Source organism: Lactuca sativa, chromosome 9 (assembly GCF_002870075.4).
Source record: "Lactuca sativa cultivar Salinas chromosome 9, Lsat_Salinas_v11, whole genome shotgun sequence".
NCBI classification, from domain to species: Eukaryota; Viridiplantae; Streptophyta; class Magnoliopsida; order Asterales; family Asteraceae; genus Lactuca; species Lactuca sativa.
Window position 1 is genome coordinate 140,141,558 of NC_056631.2, and position 27,665 is coordinate 140,169,222.

At 38.0% G+C, this 27,665-nt stretch overlaps 1 protein-coding gene across 3 annotated transcripts; it reads left to right on the forward strand.

The window, feature by feature from the left end:
• The first annotated feature begins 396 nt into the window (after positions 1-396).
• Positions 397-6,003, forward strand: LOC111905172 (probable methyltransferase PMT26). Of its 3 annotated transcripts, XM_023900844.3 has the most exons (11): positions 397-588; positions 736-844; positions 1,361-1,944; positions 2,125-2,343; positions 2,599-2,748; positions 2,831-3,101; positions 3,195-3,305; positions 3,583-3,757; positions 4,476-4,748; positions 4,844-5,041; positions 5,545-6,003. In XM_023900844.3, the coding sequence occupies exons 3-11, from the start codon at positions 1,396-1,398 to the stop codon at positions 5,777-5,779; spliced, it is 2,181 nt and encodes a 726-aa protein (XP_023756612.1). In that variant the 5' UTR covers positions 397-588; positions 736-844; positions 1,361-1,395; the 3' UTR covers positions 5,780-6,003. The 3 variants fall into 3 exon arrangements, with proteins under 3 accessions (XP_023756612.1, XP_042753977.1, XP_023756613.1); XM_042898043.2 differs by lacking the exon at positions 736-844 and having other exon boundaries at positions 4,844-5,092; positions 5,545-5,683; XM_023900845.2 differs by lacking the exon at positions 736-844 and having other exon boundaries at positions 398-588.
• The last annotated feature ends 21,662 nt before the right edge of the window (positions 6,004-27,665 follow it).

Genomic DNA, 27,665 nt, shown 5'->3' on the forward strand with positions numbered 1-27,665 from the left:
AAAACTGAAAATGAAAAATGAATAAGTTTAACTAAACGCGTTTTCTAAATTTTTCAATGAAAAATGAAAACGGAAAGCGAAAATTGAAAAGGGAAAACAAAAAACAGAAAATGAAAATTGTTTTTCTATAACTAAACGCAACCTTAACATCTGATTCGAACGCGTTATCATGTACAGACCATTGCTTTAATTTCTCCGGACAAAATGGATTATCCCTGTCAACGTCTTAAACGCTTAGACTAAAGTTACAAATTTGAAAAAACCACAAGGACCATTGCTGTAATTTACTCTATTTATAGTAGTATTTTTTTTTTATCGTGAAACCGACAAAGGGGTCAATAGTTCCACGGATACATCATACAATATAGAATATGGGTATTAATGTATCTTGCTACATGTGTCACTTGGTGAATGGTGTATGCGTGCACAAATAAAATCTCACTGCCCGTTTTCATTGTGCGTAAGCTGGTCCTGGTATCAATATCATCTCCTACGTGCTGACATTGGCATTTGGCAATGACCTCGTATCCACGCCTGCTCGTTCAAGATCCGTCAGATCTGTATGCCAGAATGGCTATTGGATTCAAGGTTTGTCTATTCCCATAGTTTTCAGCTATGAAATCTCGCGTATCTGATTTTCTCAACATTTGCTTGAATTTCATTCTGTTTGTTATTTATACTACCTGTTAGAATTTCTATGTAGTTTGAATATTGTTAATTTTGTTCCATATCTAGTTTGAAGCAAGAAGATTAACCTGTTTTACATCTATGGTCAAAGCGCTGTTCCTTTTAATGGAACTGAGAGAATCCAGAGTTTCTATCAAATGAATGTTGTCATATTACGGTATTACCCCCTCCATTCATAAGTAGATGAGTTGGTATTTTGCTTCAGCTTAAAAGTTGATAAAGTATTGCCCTAAAACATGTCACTATGCTATAACTCAATGGTGCTAAGTGTTTTGGAGAAACAGAGAGAAATCAAAAGGATAATTGTTGTCGAGTTTCTTTGACTTCTGAGAGAAGAAAAAGGGAAACTGGATGGGTACATGAAAATGAGCAAAATAAGGGTTTTATACTTCTTTTTAGTGACCAAACTACACTTAACCTAATCTATTTATATGCATCTATTATTGAAAAAAAGTTGGGTGTAATTGATAAACAAATGTGATTGATTATGACAGTATCTCCATTATTGCCAAAATCGTCTATTGCTTTGCTGCAATTCATTGGTTTATACATAAGTTGGATATGGTAAGTTTTAGAAAAAAGCTTATCTGAAGAGGAGCTATATTAAATGGCAAGTATCTTTTGAGTTTTGTTACAAGACATGTAATAGCATTCATCATATATTTATATGCAGATTATGAAATTGTAAGAGAATTTACATGAACAAGAATGGCATTAGGAAAATACTCTAAAGTTGATGGCAGAAAATCATCAAGCAATTACTGTTCTACAGTGACATTGGTGGCATTTGTGGCCCTGTGCTCAGTAGGGGTATGGATGATGGCTTCTTCATTCATTGTTCCTTTTCAAAATGTAGATACTAGTCATGGAAACAAGAATCATATCTCAATAATAGATGATGAAAGCAAGGTGATCAATGATAAAAGTAATGAAAACAGTGCAACAAGTGAGGACACCACAACTACCAAAAACAGCGATGCTAAACAGTTTGAAGATAATCCTGCTGATCTTCAGGATGAAGCCACAAAAAAGAAAGAAGATGAAGAATCTAAGGCTGATGATATAGATTTGGAAGGTGGGGAGACGCGAAGTGATAGTGAAGGCAGGAAGCCTGGAGAAGAAGAAATAAATTATCAAGAGGGTAAGGGAACTACAAATGGAGATAACTCAGATGTAAAAAAGAAATTTGAGGAGAACGATAATAAGGAGGAAAAAACTGGTTCTTCTTCAAACGAGATACTACCTTCCGAAGCTAAGGTAATGTTTGGTATGATGGAATCAAGAAATGAATGGAATGGTTCATTCCATTCCGTAGGAATATAAACAACCTGTTTGTTTGGACCAATGGAATGGAATGGACCGTTCTTGAAAGAATGTGATTCTTTCCATTTTTGTTAATTTTAATATGAGATTTGGAATGGATGATTTTGAACACAGGGAACAGAAGAAGATAAGTTTGATTGGAAAGTGTGCAATGTGAGTGCTGGGTCTGATTTCATTCCATGTCTTGATAACTTGGAAGCTATTAAGGGTCTTCCAACCACTAAGCATTATGAACATAGGGAAAGGCATTGTCCTCAGGACCCTCCAACTTGCCTTGTTCCTTTGCCTCAAGGATACCAACACCCAATACACTGGCCTGAAAGCAGGGAAAAGGTATACTTACTTGTTTTGTTTCTTCAAAGTATGCTATGCTCACTGATGCTGTTTGTTTTAAAGATTTGGGTATTTAAGTTTCTTGTGTATCTATAATCTATCATGTTTGTATACATGTATACAAAATAAGAAGCTTCCAAGTCAAATTTTGAAACACCTATGTTTCATTTGAAACATCATAAACACTGTTTTGGATAGGATTGATGAGAATTCTAATCTTTTATGTAAGCAAATCAGATAATTTTTTTTTGGCAGATATGGTACCATAACGTCCCTCACACTAAGCTAGCAGAATTTAAGGGACGCCAAAACTGGGTGAAAGTTAGTGGGGAGTATCTTACTTTCCCTGGTGGTGGAACACAATTTAAGCATGGTGCCCTCCATTACATTGATTTTATACAAGAGGTAATGATTCAATTTACAACAAAATCTTCCAACCAAGTATTTCAATTCCTTTAACAAATTCCATTATCAAATAATGGTGCAGATTGTGGGAGATATTGGTTGGGGAAATCACTCACGTGTAGTATTAGATGTTGGATGTGGGGTTGCTAGTTTTGGAGGATTTCTGTTTGACAAAGATGTGTTGACAATGTCTTTAGCTCCAAAAGATGAACATGAAGCTCAAGTTCAGTTTGCACTTGAGAGAGGAATACCTGCTCTTTCAGCTGTCATGGGCACTCAGAGACTTCCTTTTCCTGCAAGAGTCTTTGATGTCGTTCATTGTGCACGCTGCAGAGTGCCATGGCACATTGAAGGTTCTTTGTCTTTATTTTTATTTTTATTAATATATATATATTTCCTTAATAAATTAGCGTATCATTTTTTTTATCTCTATGTATCACATTTAGATGGTAAACTACTGTTGGAGGTGAATCGTCTATTACGACCTGGTGGCTTCTTTATATGGTCAGCTACTCCTATCTACAAGAAAAAGCCTGAAGACTCTCAGATTTGGGAAGGTATGTAAATATCTGTTAAGTGTTGGCATGCATTGGGCTAATAAGAGACTGGGACTCATGTGTTTTCAATCTTTTATCCAACCAAAAATGGTGGGACAGAGACGCACTCTGGATTTTTCATTTGTGAAATATATACTTGAATACCCTCCTCATCGAAAATAGCCTACAAAGGGCATTCACGTAAACAATTTTTGTCCTTTTGACATCAGACCTAGTCCAATGCGGATGGGGCCTAAAGGAAGTCTGCTTGCTGAATGCTGATATTGTTAACTGGCAGCAATGAACAACTTGACTCGGTCAATGTGTTGGGAAGTGAAGTCAATAAGTAAGGATAAGGTAAATAGGATTGGTGTTGCTGTGTATCAGAAGCCTATTTCTAATGAATGCTATGACACAAGATTACAAAATCATCCTCCATTATGCAAAGAATCTGATGATCCAAATGCTGCTTGGTACTTGTCTTTAATCCCTTATCTTCACTTTACATTCAAGAAATACTCATATGTTTATTATCAGTTTCTTCCTGTTTCAATATTATACTTGAAAAACCACCCAATGCCACCACAATTTGGTATAATTATAATGTCCTAATAAAATTACAATGCTATATGATGATATGAATATTGTGGTTACTTTCAAATGCCATTTGCAAGAGTATTATAATACTATCTTTTTAGGGTTACATCAACCAACATACTCTCATGTATTTATTTATTATGGCATCCTACTTCCATTTCTTCCTATTAAAACTTTATACTTTGATGACCCATTATAGCAATGTCATCTAACTACAAAACATTTTTCTCTGTTATAACCGGGTAATTAGTTAGTTAGGTTTTCCCAATGATTGTCGTCATAACCAAAAGAAAAATTTAAAAGTACGATGCTGTAACCGAGTAGATTTCTGAAACTACAATGTCTTAGTAAGAAATTAAAGAAGTGAAAGTAAAGAAATAAAAAAACAAATGAAGGAAAGTATGTTGCAAAATCTATCACATGGTGTTTGTGGGTCTTTTCAGCACAAGTAAATAACTATGGGTTACAAGAGTATGATAAGATGCTATCTTCTTTGTAGTGTTACGTGCAAGAAATAGCAACGTAGTTTGATTAAACTAATATAGCATGTTTTTTTTTTTGTTGAAATGAAATTGAATTGTTGTTAATTTTCAGGAAAGTAGATCTGCAAGCATGCATGCACAAGATACCAACGACGGCATCAGTGCGTGGGTCTGAGTGGCCTGAAGAATGGCCATCAAGAATGGAAAAACCACCTTTCTGGTTGTTGAGTTCAGAGGTTGGTGTTTACGGGAAACCAGCACCCCAGGACTTCACTGTGGACTATCAACACTGGAAACGTGTGGTTACCAAGTCATACATCACCGGCTTAGGAATAAACTGGTCAAGTGTCAGGAATGTCATGGACATGCGAGCTGTTTATGGAGGGTAAGCAAAACCTACATTATGTTTTTTTTTTTTTTTTTCTATTTAAAATCTTTAGTCAGGTTTTTTTAATTTTTTTTAATTTTTTTAAATTGCAGATTTGCAGCTGCTTTGCAGGATATAGGTAGTGTATGGGTGATGAATGTGGTACTGGTTGATTCTCCTGATACACTCCCAATAATATACGAGCGTGGTTTATTTGGAATGTATCATGATTGGTGCGAGTCATTTAGCAGCTACCCACGTACATATGATCTTCTACATGCAGACCATCTTTTTTCCATGATAAAAACAAAGTGAGCATCTACATCTTAATTCCCGTTTGTTCGTCTGCAGCAGCAGGGCAGGTGGAACATTTTTTGTTTCTTCTTGATATGTCCTCTATGCAAAAGACATGAATGTCATCTAAAATCACTCTATCCACACCCGTTGAATTTTATAATATATAATATCAAAAAACTTGTTGAAGCCAAAACCCTATATTTTTCGAATTTTATAATATAGAATATCAAAAAATAAAATTTTATTCAAAAAATGTCTTAAATAGTTAATCAAGGAACTTATATATGAAAAAAAACAAGATTGTATTAAGATATATACTGTTTTCATTTTGGATTTTAAAACATAATAACAGGACCACTTTTTAAAAACAAAAACGCAAACCGTCAGTTTTTCAAAACGAATTGGTTTTAGGCGTCATATATATATAAAACCCATATCATGGTGTTATGGATATGAACATTGATCTGAGAAAAGTTAAGGTACGTACTCATCAGATACTTTATATTTGGTGTTATAGGTGTAACATGACGGCTTTATTTGCGGAGATAGATAGGTTATTGAGACCGGAAGGTATAATTATAATCCGTGACAACATTGAGATCATGAATGAATTGGAAGTGGAGAAAGCTTTCAGGTCTATGCATTGGGAAGTCCGGTTAACATATTCTAAGGATGCACAAGGATTGTTGTGTATGAAAAAGACAACGTGGCGTCCAAAACACCTCCAAACACTTGCATATGCAATTGCTTAACCAATTTGGTGGGAATCGGAATCGCGGGTTACCCGACCCTAAACTGGTCTAAGCCCAACCCGGTTTGTGACAAATATCAAGTGAATCTTATTTATTTATTTTTTAAAACAATTAACTACTCTCTTAAATGCTACAATTTTTACCTTAAGAAAGACAACAGGTAATTTGTTGTTGTTCAAAGCTTTTTTGAGGAATTCTATATTGGAAAATCATTATTTACCTCATGATGCATATTTTATTGTGCTTTGTACTTTGATGTAATTAGTGTATCAACGTTAATTTTAGAGTTTTCTCATGGAATATCATTATAATATACGGTTAATATCATAAATTTTACCCTAACCGTTAGTTGATTTTTTTTTTTTTAACGGCAAATCTAATTTACTCTTAAACTATTTCTTAATTTCACCTATGTTTACAACCTTCGACCTCAAGGAGGGAGGATAACATCTGATACGGGTGGCTAGAAGCCATTTAGTTAGTTGGATTTTAAGTTACTAATATTTTACTTGTATTCAATAATGGAATAGTGGATTAACTGGATTTAAACTAGGTAAACTGGTATCTAATCTCATTTGGTATCTAATATGACAAATTCTGCACATATTGTGTCCATGTGGATATTTTTAAAATCTGAAGGCTTAATAGAAATACCAAAAATATGCAAAAATCCATGTTGAAGTCCACTCCAATAGCTCAATAGAACCACCAGTAGTAGCTAGTTGCTCTAAGCCTCTATTGAATAGAATTAAAAGAGCTAATGTCTTAACGCTTGATAGTTATGGAAAGTCATTTGATGGCATTAACCCTTACAATATATGCATTTGTGTTGTTCATACAGGCATGCAAATTATTCATGTAGAAGAATTTCCTTGTTTGAATTCACTGTTTTGTTTCCGTTTTCAAACACTTTTAATCTTATTTATTTGGTAGTGATATTACGTAAAATAACACTTTGAAACTGTGTTAGCTTATCACAAAAGAGAAAAAAAAATGATATTTGTATTTAAAAAATCAAGGGTGCGTTTAGTTACGGAAAAACGTACAGTTTTTTAGAAATTTTTTTAAGAAAAATGAAAATTTTGAAAATGCGGCAATTTTTCTAACTTTTTCATAGAAAATGAAAATTTTCCGTTTTTCAAAATTGCAAAGAACTTAGAAAATTTTGGAAAACCGATAATAATTATTTTTCATATTTTTCTAATTCCAAGAAATTCAATAATATAAACACACACTTACCCCAACGCCACCAACCTCTACATCCCCAACCCACCCATTCCTAAGCCCGCCCCATCCCCACCCCTACAAATACATACATACCACCGTCACCACCACCACTACCCCCCCCTCCCGCGCGCGGCACAAAACACACACACACATACTCTCTCCCTCTCTCTCTCTCTCTCTCTCTCTCTCTCTCTCTCCCACCCCTACAAACCACACGTACACCCCACCCTACCCCTACACACATCAGCATCACCACTACATTAAATTATGACCTACCATCACATCCACCACTACCCCGTCACCGCCACCACCACCACCACCATCGTCATCATCCACACCACCAATACCCCACCCTACCACTACTATCATTTTCTAAAAATAAAAACTGATGGAAAAATACACATCTAAACACGTTTACTAATTTTCTAAAACCGAAAATGAAAAATGAATAAGTTTTAACTAAACACGTTTTCTAAATATTTCAATGAAAACTGAAAATGAAAAATGAAAACTAAATGCAACCTAAGAGTTTGACTAGAAACGGATGAAATTCAATTGCTATACGATTAGAACCTACAATTGCAACTAACCCGGTGAATTTCCTTAACTTCGTACGATCTCCAATATAACTGTGAGACACCATTAGTGCTCCCGTACACTTAGACACAAGATTCATGATTAAAGTAAATACGACTACCATATTTAATCTGTGTATAAGGTACAAAATAAATCAAATAATACAAAAAAATGTTTTATACTAGCCACAAAACATAAAACTGCTTAGAAAACGAGACGTACTAATTATGTTTTTGAAAGAGATAATGGCATAAAAACCCTCAAATTTGCACAAAATTGACGGATTTTCCTAAAGTTCAAATTTATGTCCGTTTTTGCCTCAAACTTGCATTTAATGGGTCGTTTTTGCCTATTAACCGATTTCCCTTTAATCAACCGGTTACCACTTGCCTAGCTGAAAGGCTCATTAACGTCGTTTGGGAGAAAACTCCAAGTCCGTTACGGACGTTAAACTGTTGCATCCTCATCCTCCCTCCATATCCTGATCACTTTTCACCTTTTCCCATTTCGTCGACTGAAATTCTATACACACAGAGAAAAAAGAGGGTTTTCTTGGAGACGATTAGGGTAAAAGTGTTCTTCGAAAGGTAAGGTTTTTATTGGTCATGATCTTGTTATGTTTAGATTCAAAATTTATTAAAATGGGTTCCTAAACTTAGTGTGTTTATGCAGGATGGTGTAATAGCTTCATCAGATGAAGGGTACGTTGACCCCTTTGTTGGCATACATAAGCCATTTTATGGCTTGAGTGAAATGGATTTTGAGCTCTACGACATTTACATGGACCACGAACCAGATGAAAATTTTGTGTCCTCACTTGATAAATGTAAGGATATCTTCCTAAATGTTCTATTAAGTGAGGAAAACCTACGAAATTATAGTATGGCAGATGAAATCAGAGCACAAGTGTACCATGCTACTAATTGACAGAGTGAAGAAGAAGAAGAACATGAGGTATTGAAAAAAAACTATATAATTCATGACCCAACTATCAAGTGGAACAAGATGGAACCAAAGCTTGGTGACATCTTTGAATCCCCTGCCTAACTGAAGTTTTGTGTCACCAATTATGCAGTGTCACATGGTTATAGAATATACTTTGAAAAATGTGATAGTAAAAGAATTGTAGCTAGATGTGGCAAGAGGAAGGAGGAGAGTAAATGCACTTTTAGAATTATGTTGCATGGATATACAAGGAAAGATCTTTTCAGATCAAAGCTATGAACGGTGACCATAAATGTTCTAGGCAGTTTAAGTTTGGATCCATTGTTTCCCCTGAACGGATTGGAAGACATTATGTAACTGAAATTTCAAATAAGCCAAAGATAAAACTTTAGGAAATTATTGATGACATCGGACAAAGGTATAGGTGTGTAGTATCTATAGGAAAAGTTAGAAGGGCAAGGAAATGGGCCAAAATGTTAATAGAAGGTAAACTCACTGAGCATTATGCAAGGATATGGGATTATGCCCATGAATTGTTAAGGTCAAACCTAGGGTCCACATGTCAAGTTGGTGTAACAACCAATCCAGATGGAAATAATTATTTTAAGAGGTTTTACATTTGTTTCAAAGCATTAAGTGTTAGCTGGAAAATATGGTGTAGGAGAGTAATTGGGCTTGATGGGTGCTTTCTAAAGGGGCAGGTGAAGGGTGACTTGGTAACAACCATTGATAAAGATGCCAACAACCAGGTTTATCCAATTACTTAGGTTGTTGTTGATGTGGAAAATAAGTCCAAATGGACTGGGTTCCTTGAGCTACATAGTGGTGACCTTATTGATGGCAGGGTCTTGGTAGTTATATCAAATCAACATAAAGTAAGTTTCTATATAACATATTAATCCTTTTCAAATTACTTATAAATACTGAAATGTATGGTGGTTTTTGTATAGGGTTTTTTGCAATCTTTTAAATATATATTACCACATGTGGAGCATAGGCAATATGCCCAACACATATATGCGAATTTTAGAAAAGCTTACACTGGGTTGGAGTTCAAGAAGCTATTTTGGGTTGCAGCTATGAGTTGTGTGGAAGGTGATTTCAAGAGACACATCGGCACAATTAAAAAGCTCAATCATGTTGTATATGAGCATCTGATGTCCAAAGAACCCTAAACATGGTGTAGAGCTTACATGAGTAGAGGGTATGCATGTGAGGCAGTGGAGAATGGTATATCAGAGTGCTTCAACTCCATCATTGTGGATGATAGGAAAAAACCATTGATCACATGCTTGAAGAAATAAGGATATACATCATGGATAGGTTTGCTCACAAGATTGAGGAAAACACTAAATGGAATACCCGTATCTGTCCAACAATGTTAAAGAAGATGAAGCTTTTTGGGAAGAACTTGAGGTAACACTCTAACATGTAACTTTTGTTTTAATTTCATTAGGTAGAACTTAAAAATACTACCACTAAACTTGCGGATGTAGGTTTTGGTTAATAATTCATAGTCAACAACATGTGTTTGAAGCAAGGAGAGGATGTGATAGCTACATGGTGGATTTGGATGAAAGGCATTGTACCTGCAAGTTATGGGATCTGGCTGGGATCCCAAGTGTTCATGTCATTGCAACCATCAACTATATCCATCAAACACTTGATGAGTATATTGATGACATGTTTTCCATGGAACAATTCCTTAAGTGTTACTCTGCTAACATTAGTCCATTGAATGGTTCAAATCGATGGCCTCAAACTGAATTCATAAAGCCCTTACCACCAATGTCAAGGAGAATTCCTAGTAGGCCAAGGGTCAATAGAATGAGACATGTAAGTGAAAATAATGGAAGAGTACACACCCCAAGAATTGTAAGGTGTGGTAAGTGCTTTAAGTATGGCCATAACCAGAAGGGATGCAAGAATGCAACCAGTGACCCTGTCCCTATGAAACATCCAAAAATATGGTCCCAAAAATTTCGTTTTATAATAGATAAAAGTAGTGTTTTCAAACATCATTCGCACATCTCATCAAAAAAATGTATCAAATTTATCAAAATCAGAGTAGATATAAAACATGGAATCTCTTTGGTATGTGCGATGCGGTTAGCCCGAGCTCTTCTCCTTGGAACTAGAAGCACCCAAGACATAAACTAAAAACCGTAAGCATAAAGCTTAGTGCGTTTCCCCAAGATACCACATACTATCATATAACATAACGGGCCCCACCCAAAGAGATATGGGCCTCGCCCACACTCATAAAATGGGCCCCATCCAATGAGATACGGGCCTCGCCCACACTCGCAATACGAGCCCTGTCCAAGGAGATATGGGCCCCGCCCACACTCGTAATACGGGCCCCGCCCAATGAGCATACATATACATGCACATAAAAGTATCAAACAGACAACGAGTATATCGACATAATCAACAAGGGTCGGCCTTGGTGCCTTAGACCCGCTAAACCTAGTGAGGAAAACTCACCTCGAATACGAAATGATAGTTAAACAGATCCCGGGTCCAAATATCGACTCTACTCAACCCCTAAACAGAAAAGACTTCCTTAATTACCACTCAAAATGCCCAAAAGCCCCTTATTGGTCAAACTTGGTCAAAGACTAAAGTCAACGGCCCGAGTTGACCCAACTCACCGATTTGTCCTTCAACTCGTTGAGTTTCTCCACCAGTCAGCAAAGTCGGGAAGAAACCGATCCAACTTGTTGAGTTCATCCGTAAACTCGTCGATTTCACCATAAATCCAACCTCTTAATTCATTAAGCCAACCTTATCGAAACTAAGAGCTTCACAACTCAGATCTATAACTGAAATGGCCTCAAGAAGGGTAAAGTTTCCAACTTTACCCCTAAGTACCACCAAAATGGGTTCAAAACCCAAACCTTAAGCTTAAAAGGGTGAGGGATTAATCATTAAGCACTTAATCACCAAAGGCATAGCCCCAAACTGCAGATCTGGCCCTAAAAGCTGAATAACTATGTAAAGTTTCTAACTTTACACACATGCATGACTAGGAGAGGCTCAAATGATCAAAAGAGGCCAAAATAAGGACTTAATGAAAGCATGAAGCCCTTAAGACCATAAAGTTGGTACCTTTATGCCAAAAGATCTCATGAACATCTTAGATCTAAAAGGATAACATTTGGGATGTCCTACACCCCCATCATCCACCCAACATGTCTAAAAGCATACAAACTAACCCAAGAAGAGATTTAAGCAATCATTAAGCAAGGTTAGAACTTTATACCCGAAATATGCTGTAAATGGAGCAGAGAATCAAGATCTGAAAGCTCCTACTTGAACCACCACCTTACACCAAGCTTCTCTTTCTTCAATGAGCTTCAAATACACCAAAACACACCCATAATGAGCTCACAACACTCAAAGAGGCTCTAGGGTTTTGAGATTAGGGTTAGGGGCTATGGAGGCTGGGAATGAGTCCAACACATAGGACTTAAGGTGTTTAAATAAGGTGCAACACCCTAAAATAAGGGTTTCCTTCCCAGCTACCAACTCGCCGAGTTGACTCATTAAACTTCACGGCCAAGACAACTTCGACACACCGAGTTGAGGCTTCCAACTCAACGAGTCCTCTAAGAAAATGCAAATAATTGGAAATAAATTCATACCAGAAACTAGGCAATACAATTATCCCCCACTTGAATCAGACTTTGTCCTTGAAGTCCGCTATCTCGAATAATCCTTGGTAATGCTCCCTCATCTCCTCCTCGTGCTCCCAAGTCCACTCTGACCCCTTGCGATGCATCCACTACACCTTCACTAGCTCCATTATCTTGTCCCTCAAGGTTTTCATCTTTTGATCTAATATTGCCACTAGTTTCTCAACATAATTAAGGCAGTCATCCACCTGAATATCCTCCAAGGGTACACTGCGGAATCATCCACCAAACACTTCCGCAATTGAGAGACATGGAATCATTCATCAAAGAAGAAAAGAAGGCCAATGAAGGAACAATGTGAACCTAGTCAAGCATCACGTGATAGGTCTGAGAGGCAGGAACCAGTTCATATGCCACCAAAGAAGAAAGGAAGGCAAAGGAAAAAGGTCCAATCTGAACCAAATCAACCATCCGGTTCTAAATCTGTTAGAAGCAAAAAGAAGATGTGTATACAAATAGGTGGTGGTATTGTGGGAGATAGAGCTATAGTTGATGATTATGATGGTTTAGATGGTCATATTGAAGGTAGAGCTTTGAGGAACAAATGAAAGATTTGTTTGACAAAGAAGATATTGACGATGACAGTGGGGCTTATATGATGTGCACTTTTGAAGATGATATTAGCTAACCAAAGGATAATTATGAGAAAGGTGATGGATTCCAAGATGCAATGGATGCTATTCTTCATTCTAATGATGACAAAGGTGTTGAGGATGTTGAACCTGACCTGACAAAAACACTTGATGAGGTTGGAGATGCAATGGATGCTATTCTTAAAGGCACTGATGAAAAAAGTCCATATAAAAATAAGGGTAATCCTGAACCTGAATTTACTGAAGGAAATGCAAGTGATGTTCTCCCAGAGATGGTGAAGCTGGATCTAGAAAGTGTTGCAGACCTACTTGGGGCAGGATATAACATGGCTGAAATAGAGAGCATGAGAGGGGTACAAGTTGAATCGGATGATATGTCACCAGTTGAGATGGTTAGTTTGACTTCATCATTTTCTAAATGATAACATTAGTATAAAAATGTTTATATCCTTTATTAATAAGTATTTTTCAAATTTTGATTAACAAGATGTAAATGAAGTTGAGGATATTCCATATGTTGATGGTGTGACGGAAGGAAATGAGGGTGATGGTCTTATAAATGATGGTGGGGAGGAAAATGAGGTTGTTGGTGAGGGTGATGAAGTTGGTGAAGTAGCATGTGAGGGTGATAGTGATGGTGTTGGTGAGGATGATGGAGCGGGTGATGGTGATGTTGAGGATGAAGGTAAGGGTGATGGTGAGGATGATGCAATAGATACGGAGGGAAATGATGCTGATGATGAAGGACATGTGCCACCTAGAAGGACAAGAAATCCATCAGAAAGGATCATCCTGCAAAAGATGAAGAGACCTTGTTTTGACAAAGATGGAAGGGGTTCAACATCTAGCTATCTAATAGATTTGGAGTATTTAGCTAGGTATATGGGGGCAAAAGTGGGGATGGTATCATTAGGCAATTGTATAAGTAGCCCTTTTTCGTTATTTTTTTGATATACACCCACTACTTGCATCATACATCCATTTGTTTAGTGTTACATTATGGCTTGCCTTTTTTGGATATTTTTTAGGCTTTTGGGTACATGTTTTGGTATACAAAAAGGATGGATGCTACATGCTAGTAAAACTTATGTAATGGATGCTTTTTATTAAGGTTTATAATGGATGCCCCATATTATGGTAACCATGATGTTTTTATTTTTATTTTATAGTAGATGTTAAGCATTAACAATGTACTTTCATTAGTGCAATTCCCTTTATGCAAGTTATCCTTACATTCCATTCATGCAAGGTCTACTTTCATGTGAATGTAACCAAGTGTAGTTTAGTGAAATTCCTTTTATGCAATGTACTTTCATTCATGTAAAGTCTACTTACATTCCATTAGTGTAATTCCGTTTATGCAATGTACTTTCATTGTGAATGTAAACAAGTAAATCAAGAAAACAAGTGCAACATATACATGAAATAGCAATTAACTACCATTCTAACCAAGTGTAGTTTAGTGCAATTCCTTTTATGCAATGTACTTTCATTGTACTTCCATTCATGCAAAGTCTACTTACATTCCATTAGTGCAATTCCTTTTATGCAATGCACTTTCATTGTGAATGTAAATAAGTAAATCAAGTAAACAAGTGCAACATATACATGAAATAGCAATTAACTACCATTAATACCATTATCATTAATACATTACAAAGATGTAACATTCAACTGTTAAAAAAAATTATACAGATGTAACAATTCTTGATTACCCTTAATATATTGCTAGTATAAGAAAAACCAACAAACCTATATATTAATAACCACTATTGCTAGCATCAAAATATAAACACTAACAACGATATTATCACTTCTAACAATGGCTTGATCTGCTCTGTATGAGGCATTTCCAGTTCTTGACTTAGTTCTTCATCCAACCATTTGAAAAAACCACAATTGCCTTCTTCCACCTAGAACAAAAAAATTTAGGGATCTATTACATACGTTACTCTTTGGAAAATCAGAGCAGCCCGAAAATTTTAGGGAGAAATTAGTACAAAAATAAAGAGGTTTTTACCTGATAATTAGGGCAACCCCAAAATTTTCATCCTGGCTTATCAGGTGTTTGTGAGACAGATACACCACAAACATCACCACAGTCACATCTTATTACTTTCTTGTTCCTCATTCTTGTACCACCATTAAAGCTTGATCTTGAAGACGAAGTTGTCATTTTTCCGTTGGAGACTGATTCAATTTCATGCAGCTCTGCGACTAACTGTGGGGATTGTAGGGATCAAATGCAGATGTAGCTGTCTGTAAAACAGTTTTTAAAGGATAAATGCCACGTATCTTCCAGCTAAGTGAGTGGTAATCGTTTGATTAAAGGGAAACCGGTTAATAGGCAAAAACGACCCATTAAATGCAAGTTTGAGGCAAAAACAAACATAAATTTGAACTTTGGGAAAATCCATCAATTTTGTGCAAATTTGAGGGTTTTTATGCCATTAGCCTGTCTTTGAAATGAAATGTATCATGTAACATCCCAAAATTTCAGATAAAAATTTTGTTTTTAATTCATTTCAAAACGTCTAGTAAACATGTAGAAACAAGAAAAAGTATATCATAGTGTAATAAAATTAGAGTACAAATCCCAAAATCACGTAAATGTGGAAAACATGGGCAGATGCAGTGCGATCAAGCCGGACCCTTCCATTTCGAGCTGGAAGTACCTGAAACATAAACTGAAAACCATAAGCATAAGGCTTAGTGAGCTTCCTCAAAATACCATAAAACATACACACATACAATCAACACATATTTGTGTCTATTTCACCCCCTTCGGTCTCTTTCAACCGGTATCAGATATATTTCAACCCCTTCGGTCTATGTTAACCGGTACTGGGTATATTTTAACCCCTTTGGTGTCTTTCAAATGGTATCGGGTCTATTTCATCCCTACAACTAGTAGGTCATCATACTTGTAAGAGTTACAAAGACAACAAACATATATAAACAATACATGGAATTTTCATGAAGAAAACTATCATCCTACTGACATAATCCAGTAGGCCTCCATTGGTGCCTTCGATCCATGTGTATAGTGAAGGAAACTCACGTCAGACTGAAGATATAAAATCACACTCAAGCTGCTGAATCGAGAAATCCTCTCACTAAATCACAAATAATAAAATCCTAATTAGAAATTAGGTTAATAACCCAACATGAGAGTCCAAGCCCTAAATCCCGGCTTTCAGGAAAAAGGTTGATTTACGCTTCCCTTATTGGGCCTAACATACCAAGGCCCAAATCCAAACTAGCCTAAAAGAGATTCCAAGTCTAACTAAAAGGACCCTAAGGCCCAACACAGGCCCAAGAGTTCCAAGATAGCCTAAATCCTACAATAACCTGATACCACAAAATGGCCTAAGGCCCAAACTCAATCAAGGCAACCAACTAATCCTAAGGCAAAAACTCCAAAGGACCATAGATTGATGTACGTGTGACGTACCTGGATCATATGCCTAACGTACGTTGCCGATCCAGAATCGGAGTGCTAGCCCAATATGTGCAACGTACTCAAGAGTACGCCTGACGTATTGGTCAGACAACCAATCTCACTCCAAATGTCTTAACCCATTAAGCTTATAACGTCCAAACTTCAAGTCAACACCAGAACAAGGTCTTAAACAATAAAGTCAAAGACTTTAAGCTTTTTCATGGCTTAAAAAGATCCAATCTTGGATTTTAACATACCAACTTCATGAAGAACCCTCAACTCTTGCATGGTTGAGCTTAAACCATCAAGACACCATTTTAGGCACATGGGACATCACAAACACTAAGATCTAACATCATAACCTTTTGGAGTAGCTTATACTCACAAGAAACACCTTAAGGGACCAAAACAACCAAAAAAACCAAAAAAACCCAAATTTCTAGATCTAAGAAATGAATCATCAAGGTAAGAACTTTTTACCTCCATAAGCTTTCAATGAAGAAGATAATCCTAGATCTTGAAGCTCCAACTCTAACAATGCGCCACCACCAAGTTCCTTCTTCTTCAAAATCACAAAATCACACCTAGAAACTCTCAAGATGGCTAGGGTTTCGAGATATGGCTCAAAAGACAATGGAGGTTGATAATGTGAGGGGTTTGAAGGACTTAATGTGCTTAAATAGGGTGAAAACCCTAAAAATTAGGGTTTTCCCTTGACTCATGTACACCCTGGGTACACATGGGTACGCCTAGCGTACGTAGGGCACATCCTGCCTCAGGCAAGCATTGGAGTATGCCCGACATACCATATGTACGCCTAACGGGCTCAAGCCTAAAAGTCCAAACGAAAGGAAATAATTGCTAAGAGTTTTACCTGACAAATCAGGCGCTACATATCACCAATCCTTATCAAAGAATAAAACACAACATGTAAATGAGACACACAAGAAATGTATATTTTCAATATTTTTTGAATCTATTACTCCTTTTTTAAGGGTAAATAGCACAAAAGTCAGTAACGTTTCACTTTTTATTTTTGATTTTGGCACCGCGTTTTTTTTTGTTACAATTAAGTAATAATGTTTTCAATTTGTTGAAATTCTGACTGGTTTGCTTCAGGTCATCCGGTTGCCACTGCTAACGTGACATCATGATGTGTTAAAAGCAAAACAACATGACACAAAAGATACTACGTTTTATTTATTTTTTGCAGTTTTATCAACTATGTTTTCAATCTTTTTCAGTTTTGACACTAAGTGTTATATCTTTGCATATGTTTATTTCATTTATGTTCCAAATTGGAGAACGTTGAAAACTTTGTATTAAAATTGCAAAAGATTGAAAAATTATTGTCAAAATCGCAAAAAAAGAAAAAAAAGAAAACATAGTTATTTTTGTGTCACCTTTTTTTTTTCTTTTGACACGTCGTCATGCAATGTCAGCAGTGACAAACGGATGACTTGAAGCAAACTGGTTAACTGGTCAGAATTATAGCAAATTAAAAACATAGTGACTCAATTGTAACAAAAAAATGCGTTGGCATAATTGAAAAAAATAATGAAAACTTTTGTGCCATTACCTTTTTTTTTTAAAAGTAAAAACAGATTTGACATTAGTAAAGTAAAGTTAGAGCACTATCACATTATCACTCCAAATTGTTTGAAATACATGAATATTTAGACAAAACTCAAAGTAAAATTACAATACCCAATTGCTAAAAATTGTTGTGTGCCCCTAAGTATTTGGGAATCTAAAGGTTTCATTTTAGCTGAACCAATGTAGACAATCCAACAAATTTATTAAGAAATCACATGTTGGAAATAAATAAAGTATAACATCTAAATAAATGATGTCGTACCTTCACAACATAAGATACATTTTTGGAGTCATATATTGTAACATCCCATATTTTTCAAACAAAATTTAATGGTATGGTTTAACCCAAAAACAAGGTTTAAAAAAAGAAAAAAAACATTTAACAAAACAACAGATTTTAAACACAATTTAGAAACAATCTCTTGGGTGTTACTAACATTGTATCAAATAAACCATAGCAAGCAAACCAAGATTTACAAGATCAAAGTCAAATGTAACCTATGCTCTTCTAATTACCCCATGGACTTCATTACTTCTAGATCACTTCACACCTTTAGCTATCACCTGAGATACATTGCATTAAAAAGTGATACGTAAGATAAAATGTCTCGTGAGTTATGTGAGTTTTAGACCTTAAAACATTTCAAGTGTTTTCAAAGAAATTCATCTCTTACATAACATAAATTATCATTTCATATCATAACATTAATTTCCTTTCACATTCCCAAGGCCAAGGTGGAAGAACAAACCAATCAACCAAGGTATCATAATACGACATCTACTTCGCGACAGGGAGGTACCACCCCGGTAGATTCCTCTAATGCCTCTTATGAGGTATCATGGCTCGGACGGTTTTGATTGCATCATTATTTTCTTTCCTTTTCTTTCAACATTAACATATAATCATTGAAACATGTTCAAAATAAACATTTTACTTTTCAAAACATTTTTCCATAATAGTTTAACATTTAGCCATGTACCCCAAAGTGGGAAAAAGTCCACACATACTCACATAGTTCTTCGATTGTAACGTCCCAAAAATAAGACCATAGTTTTTTTTAGATTAATAAAACATCAAACCATATCATTCTCATAAAACCAAAGTTATCAAAATGTATCGATACATCATCAATAACAAAGTAAATCACAAAATGCAGAATCGAGTGGTGTGTGTTCTGCAATCATCCCGAGATCTTCCCTTTGGAACCAGAAGTACCTGAAACATAAACTGAAGACCGTAAGCACAAATATTAGGGAGTTCCTTAAATACCACATACCATACATATATATAAATAAACATATAATGGGCCCCACCCTTCATTGGGCCCTGCTCGACATCGAGCCCCGCTCGGTATACATATCTGTCAGTCATCGGCCCCTGCCAGGAATTAATATAAACATATAAACATATATACATATAAACACATAACACATGCAATAATCACGAAGATACATCGCATACAAAATGGTCATCGGGCCGCACCTGACATTGGGTCCCGCCAGGTAAGCGCACGAGTACATAACACATCTAATAGTCACGTAGACATCTAGCATCCTAACATAACAGAATCATGGGCAGGAATTGGTGCCTTTGACCCGCTAAACATGGTGAGGAAACTCACCTCACACTACTGAATCTCACAAATAAGTCTCTGGCTGTTGGCCCGCTAAAATCGCCGCACTATCAATCATAAATAACATCCAATTAATAATCGGATCCCAACTCACACTAAGAATCTAGGCTAGGGTAAAAGACCTTTTTACCCCTTTACCCAACATCGCCAAAAGGCCCAATCCAATTTTTCCAAAAGCCCAAAATTCCAAAATAATCATTCCAAGCCCAATTATGGCCCAATTTTCTAAATTAGGCCCAAAATTTTTTTATAGGATTTCAGCCAAAAGTCTACTAAAATACCAATAGCCCAACCATAGAATTCTGATGGCCCAACAAAGCCCAAGACAATAATGACCCAATACCAAGAATCTCATAACACTGAAGCCCACTGCCGAGTACGTGAGGCGTACTCAGTCTGTACGCTAAGCGTACTCGCTTTAGGGCTTGTATGCTGCGCGTACCAGCTTATACGCCCAACGTACTCGACTAGTTTGGCCTACTTCCTCATTAAGCTCTTAAATGGTTAAGACTTCACTCCAAAACTTAGATCTGACTTCCTTGAGGTGGTTTATCACGTAAAGTTGCCAACTTTACGTGCATGCATGGCTTAATGAGGCTCTTAGAGCTCAAAAGCGCTTAATGAATGATGTAATGCATGCATGAGACCACCAATGTCACCAAGCTTGCATTTTTATGGACAAGAGGACCCTAAAATGCTCAGATCTACAAGGTTAGGTTTCTGAAACGACCCTAACTCACAAGGACCAACCAAAAGGGACTAAAATAGCCATAAACAAGTCCAAAAGAAGATGCGTAAGAGAACTTATCAAGATAAGATCGTTATACCTCAAATGACATGCAAAAGGAGTGATGATTCTGAATTTCCAAGCTTCACACTAAGCAATAAACCTTCAATCTTCTTATATCCCTTCAAAATGAGTAACAAAACACCAAATTTTCTTATCAAGAGTTGAAAGACACAAAATGAAGGCTAAGGGTGAAATTAAGGGTTTTAGGGAAATAGAGGATGATAAAGAGGCCGGCCCTTGGGGATTAAGGAGCTTATATAGGGTGCAACAGCCTAAAACTAGGGTTTCATTAAGCCCCTCGTATGCGCAGTGTACGAGGCTTGAATCTGTGGCCAACTCCCCATTAGTACGCTAAGCGTACATATGGTATGCCCCACATACTGGATTCTCAGCTAGCATGCTAAGCGTACCCTATGGTACGTCCCATGTACTAACCACAAGGACTAAAATGCAAAAACTTTAATTACAAAAGGGCTAGAAGGAAACATACCCAATTCAAGTGTTACAATTCTCGCCCACTTGAGTCAGACTTCATCCTCGGAGTTTGCTGCCGCAAATAACTCTGAATAGTGCTCCCTCATCTCATCTTCCGGCTCCTAAGTCCGCTCCAAACCCATGTGGTGCTGCTACTGAGCTTTTACCAACTCAACAACCTTCTTCCTCAAGGTTTGCGTCTTCCGATCCAAAATCCCCACCGATCTCTCAATATAATTCAGGCGGTCATCCACCTGAATATCCTCCAATGGTACCACTGCAGAATCATCTACTAAGCACTTCCGCAGCTGAGAGACATGGAATGTGCTATGAATCTGACTGTGCTCATCTAGACGATCCAAGCGATAAGTAACCCGGCCCACCTGAGCCAAAACCCTAAAAGGACCAATATATCTGGGCCCTAGCTTGCCCCTCTTCTTGAATTGGATGACAACTTTCCAAGGTGACACCTTCAGGAGAACCATATCCCCCACCTTGAACTGTAAATCTGATCGACGTCTGTTGGCATAACTTTTCTATCGACTCTGAGATGTACGGAGCTTGCTCCAAACCTACTAAATCAGCTCAGTGGTCCTAAGTACCACGTTATTACTTCCCATAACCCGCTGACTGAACTTACCCCAACAAATTAGGGTCTTGCATTTCCTCGCGTAGAGCATCTCGTACAAATGCTGGCATGATAGCTGTTGTTATATGAAAATTATGCTAAATGAAGATATGTATCCCAACTCCCATCAAAATCCAAAACACACGCCCACAACATGTCCTATAGGGTATGAATAGTCCGCTCGCTCTGACCGTCGGTCTGTGGATGGATTGTTGTGTTGAAATGGAGACGAGTTCCCAACTCGTCATGAAAACTCTTCCAAAACCTGGAAGTAAACCGAACATCTCTGTCATAAACCATCGAAACTGGCACCCCATGATGTCCCACAACCTTCCTGATATAAATCTCAGCCAATTTCTCTGTAGAAATACTCTCCTGAATTGGAATGAAATGCACGCTCTTGGTTAATCGATCCACGATGACCCAGATTGAATCCACTTAACGCGCAGTCCGGGGTAACTTCGTAATGAAATCCATAATAATATCCTCCCATTTCCATACGGGAATCTCCAACGGCTGCATCTTGCCACGAGGTCTCTGATGCTCGGCCTTGACTTTCCTGCAAGTCAAGCATCGCTCCACATACCAAGCAACATCCCGCTTCATGCAGGGCAACCAATAATCAGGATGAAGATCGCTATACATCTTCGTCGCCTCAGGATGAATGGACAGCCTAGATTTGTGCGACTCCTCCATCAGAACCTGACACACACATGCCCCAATAAAAAAACCAAAACCCGCCAATGCAGAGTCAACAACCAACGGCTAACATAATCGAAGGAAGCCACCTGACCCACAATACACTCACTCTTCCGGTGCTTTTCCTTCGTAGCCCCAACCTGAGCCTCACAAATCTGCTTGAACACTAGAGTAATCACGGTCATCCTCTTACATATATCTCTGATCGAATCCATGACCGCCTTGCGGCTGAGAGCACCGACCACCACATTCGCCTTCCCTGGGTGATAAAGGATTTTACAATCATATTCCTTCACCACATCCAACCATCGACACTACCTCATATTCAGATTTGGCTAATCCATAAAATACCTCAAGCTCTTTTGATCTATGTAAACAGTACAACGGATACCATAGAGGTAATGCTGCCAATACTTGAGGGAGAAAACCACAGCCCCCAACTCCAAATCATGCGTCAGATAATTCGCCTCATGAGGCTTCAGTTGCCTCGAAGTATAAGCGATCACGCGGACCCTATGCATCAACACTACCCCTAAACCTATGATAGACACATTAAAATAAACCACAAAATCCTCGACACCCTTCGGCAGGGTCATAATCAGTGCCTCACACAACCGCTGTCTCAAGGTCTCAAAAGCTGCCTGCTGCTCAGGCCCACTACGAAATGTAACCATCTTCTTTGTTAAATGAGTCAAAGGAACAACAATCTTGGAGAAATGCTGGATAAACTTCGATAGTAACCAACAAGACCAAGGAAACTTTGAATCTTAGATGGAGACCTCAGAACCTCCCACTGCATCACGATCTCGACATTGTTCGGATCTACCAGAATACCATTCTGGTTGACAAGGTGCCCCAGAAACTGCATCTCGCGCAACCAAAACTCACACTTAGAGAACTTTGCGAAAAGTCCCCCCTCCTCAACGTCTTCGACACTCCCCTCAACTTCTCCTTGTGCCGCTCCTGAGTCAACCAAGATATGATCGATGAATACAATCACAGAACGATATAGCATCGGTCTGCACATGTGGTTCATGAGATCCATGAACGTGGCCCTAGCTCCTAAAAATAATAACGACCCACTTTAAGCTCTCTCCCCCTGAACCATTAACTCTTCCCCATTAGGGTTCGAATGCGGACTAACTGCTGCTCACAGTCAATCAGCGCTCCGTTAGGGCTCAACCAATCCATGCCCACAACAACCTTGGTCCTACATAAAGGAATGGGAACAAAGTTGACAAGATACTATCCGCTGGATAACTGAAGAGTACAACCCCGATGAACCCTCGCAACCCGAACAGACATATCATTTACAATCTCCTAGAGGACAATCTAGCTCCCCTAGAGCTCCGACAAACCTCTTGCTAAGCGCAAGCAATACAAAGGATTGGGTAGCCCCCAAATCAAAAAATCTCAAAGAAGAAATACCGTTAACGAGGAACGATCCTATAATAAAATACATAAATATAAAAAGACAAAACAATATAAATAAAGAGATAAGGAGAAGATACATATCCGTCACCACATCGGGAGCTGCATGACCGTCTTCGACTATCAGCTGAAAAGACCTGCTCTTCACCGTAGGTGCATCCACCCGGCCCTGGCGGCCGTCAGTGATCCGAAGAGTTGCAGGAGCAGGTGCTGACACTGGTCCCGCTACAGCCAAAATCGGACAATGGGCCTTCTTGTGGCCCCTCTGGTTTCAATGAAAGCATCAAATCAGATATCAGGGTGATGGTGGTAGTAGTAGTGAAATCTCTGCTAATATGACCTGTCCGGTCGCACTTCAAGCAGCCCGAACCCCCCAACCTGCACACTCCCTCGTTTATCTTACCGCACTTGCCACAACGGCGCCGATCTTGCTAGCCTCTCGTCCTAAAATCAGATACCTTGGGCCTCTTGCCCGAACCCTCAACACTCGACATATAATCTGGCTTCCTCTTCTTCTCCATCTCCAGATCAATCTCCATCTCCTTAGCCCTCGCTATCATATCCTCCAACGTCTTGCACCTGGATTGGCTCACAAACTGCCGAATGTCACTCCTCAACATCTCATGATACCTAGCCTTCTTCATCTCCTCATCCGCCACATACTGTAGAACCAAAAGTGCCATCTCCTGAAATATCACGGTGATCTCGGCCACCGTCTTAGTGGCAACTCTCATGCCAACTCTCGTGTACCTCAATCACTGGTGCAAACTTAGCCCTAAACCTGGTCACAAAATCATCCCAAGTCATCAAATCAACAACCTCATCACCAACCGTGCGCCCATCCTCCTCCCACCAATCCTGTGTCCTATCTTTTAAAAGAAAGAAGGCAAGTCTGACATTCGCCCCCTTAGGACAACTGTTGGTGCGGAAGGCATTAGAAACATCCTCTAACCACCTCCTGCTCGTTATCGGGTCCTTCGCCCGGTGATAGTCCGGAGCTCCACATGCCCGGAACTCCCTGAAGGTAAAAAAACGCGCCCCAACCAAGGCCACCATCTTAGACCAAAAGGCGCTCAACTGCTCATCCAGAATCTCTAGAATGCCCTCCTTGACCGTGCCAAAGTTCACAGGAGTCTGCTCAAGAATACAATGGATAATCGCAGACGAGATGAACTCCCTAGTCTGATTATCTAGCTGCCTAGCTCCAAAATTTGAACCCGAGCCCTCTGTAGCACCAGAAATTGCCAACAGGTCTGCCCCGCAATGTCACCATATGTCACACCCCAAACCTGAATGGCGGAAACGTTCGGGGGCAGAGGACGTCATGTATAGTATCATAGCAAATGAATAGTAAAGAAAGTACACACAACCATCATATACATAATTGAAAAGTTTACATGATTTTAGTATTACATGTTTGCAAAAGTCAATTACAATATGATGTCCAAAAGATTAAACTAACGCCTGAGCGTAAGTATTCAAAAGCAGTTGCTAACCTGATTTAGTGATTCCCTAAGAATACAAGTTATTTTAAAGAAAAAGTGTCAACATTTAAGTTGGTGAGTTCATAAGCTGTTATTTGTGTAAATGAATGTCATTTGAATAGTCCACGCTTGTTTTCAGAAAATCCGATATTTTCTTAAGTGTGATGTTGTAAATCGTTATTGTACAAAGTGAATGTATTTGAACTAGGAAAATCCTATATTTTCCTTAAAGGGAGGTGTAGTCTTATATGAACCAAGACCATGAATGTAAGTAAATATGCCATACTTATAATGAATGTGTATAGTTTTATCATTTAATAAACTATAAGAAGCTTGTAATGATACGTAAAAGCAACTGTAATATTAATTTTCCCATAAAGATGAATACCATAATAGTTGTCTATCCTGTGAGTTTTCATAACCATACTGAGATAAATTTGCCTGTAACGACGTTCTTTAGGTGTCGGAATGTTATGATAATTGTCAGCTCTTGGACTGTAGCACAATCAAGGTGCGGGATCATCAGTCCTGTATAAAACAGGGCTTGCTGTATAACTTGATAGGTATGATGAAGACGAATGACTCATATATTCTCAACTAAGTCATGTATTTTGAAACGAACAATGTTATGATGAATTGGTTACCCGTGTTTATGATATGTTATATGAACATATAAATGAAACATAGTTATATATATATATATATATATATATATATATATATATATATATAAACATGTTTTAGTCCACAAGGGCAAAATGGTATCGTGAGATGCTTTGCATGCTAATGTTTTCGTATGATAGTTATAAATCACCTATGATTGATTATATAATGAAAAGTATAGCAAAAGATTGATGTTTTTCACACGATTTTTCCTATTGTTTACTTGTATTCCCCCTAAAAGTATTGAAAAGCAGTTAAAAACATATTTAAAGTGTGTTTGTAGGGGTATGAACTCACTTGGTAGAAGTGGTAGCTTGAAGAAGGCGAGACTAAACTCGAGCAGTACTTCGACTGGAGAAAGTTGATTTCTCAAGAATCTCGGGGGCGTCGAGACCTGCGTCGTGAGCTGGTGGTAAAATCGGGGCTTTGAGGTAGCTTAGAGGGGCTAGAGAGTCGTTTAAGGGTAAAGGACTTGAGTGAGAGGCAACAAAACCTGGAGCCCTAGCCTCCTTTTTATAGTGCTGGGGGCACTCACGAAAGCATGGTCGGGAACGCAGCGTGTTCCCCCTGTGAGGTCAGCACTTACGTATTTTCCTCTGATGGACGATGCAAAGGTTCTGGTCGAAGAACGCAGGGTGTTACTTTAGGGAATGCAAGGCGTTCCTTCTTGGACCAGCCTTAGATTTTGTGCCTGGAACTTGTAAAATCCGTAACTTTCGCGTACGAGCTCCGATTTCGACATTCTTTATGTCCACGCGTAGGTGAGAAAAATGCTCTACAACTCTCGTTTAGAGTCCGTTGGATAATTCTGACTTTATTTTTATTAATATATTTTTAAGAGGCCGGGACTGGAAAAGTCCGTTAAAAATTCATAACTTCTTCATTTGATGCCCGCTTTCGTCAGTCTTTTTGCCGTTGTATTACCATTGAAGAGATCTTCGATTCTCATTTAGGTCGCGTTGGCTAAAAGTCGCTCAATCTCTCTTTCGAGTTTGTAGCTGTTTACCGCTATGTCTGAAACCTCGGAAAATCAATAACTTCCTCATATGAAGTCAGATTTGGGCGTTCTTTTTATGTATGTTTACGCTTTTGGGATATCTACGACTTTCATTTAGATACCTAGGGTTAAAAAGCATTTTATTGGAATTTCGCGTTTTCTGCATAATAGTGTTTTACAGGTATTGTCGCGGATCTTCGATTGGTCATAACTTCTTCGTTGTAACTCGGATTTTAGTGTTATTTATATTTTTGGAAACCTTGTTACAATATCTACCACTTAGTATACTCAAACTGATATTTTAGAAAATTTCATTTTTGACGCTGTTTTTTTATTACTTCACAAAAAGATTACAATATTTAACTTTTAGTCATTATACTGACCTGAAATAACGGGTTGTTACATCATCCCCCCGTTAGAGGGAATTTCGTCCCAAAATTACTTACAAAGTAATTGTGTATGGACTAGGGAAAAGATGCGGGTACTTCTGTTTCATCTGATCTTCTCGCTCCCAAGTGAATTCAGGTCCCCACTTAGCATTCCAGCGAACCTTCAGTATTGGTATGCGACTCTGCTTTGTTCGCTTGATTTCCCTATCCATGATTTCAACGGGTTCTTCCACGAAGTTAAGATTTTCATTCAATTCGATCTCCTCGAGTGGAATCACGAGAGTTTCATCAAATAGACACTTTTTCATATTAGACACGTGAACCACAGGATGTACGTTGTTAAGTTCGAGTAGTAGTTGGAGTTTATAAGCTACTGGACCAAACCTTACAGTAACTTCGAAGGGTCCAATGTACCTTGGGTTTAGTTTTCCACGCTTACCGAAGCGTATCATGCCCTTCCAAGGTGATACCTTCTGTAGAACGCAGTCACCAACTTGAAATTCCAAGGGTTTTCGTCTTTTGTCGGCATAACTCTTTTTTCTATCTCTTGAGGCTTTCAGTCACTCTTGAATTTGAACGATCTTTTCAGTCGTTTCCCTAATGATTTCCAGATACATCTT

Bases quoted from the DNA above. Each gene is read 5' to 3' on its own strand.
- LOC111905172 (XM_023900844.3), top strand. From the start codon at position 1,396: ATGGCATTAGGAAAATACTCTAAAGTTGATGGCAGAAAATCATCAAGC. The intron at 3,306-3,582 runs GTATGTAAATAT...GTTAACTGGCAG, and splicing joins AGACTCTCAGATTTGGGAAG to CAATGAACAACTTGACTCGG. The intron at 3,758-4,475 runs GTACTTGTCTTT...GTTAATTTTCAG, and splicing joins GATGATCCAAATGCTGCTTG to GAAAGTAGATCTGCAAGCAT.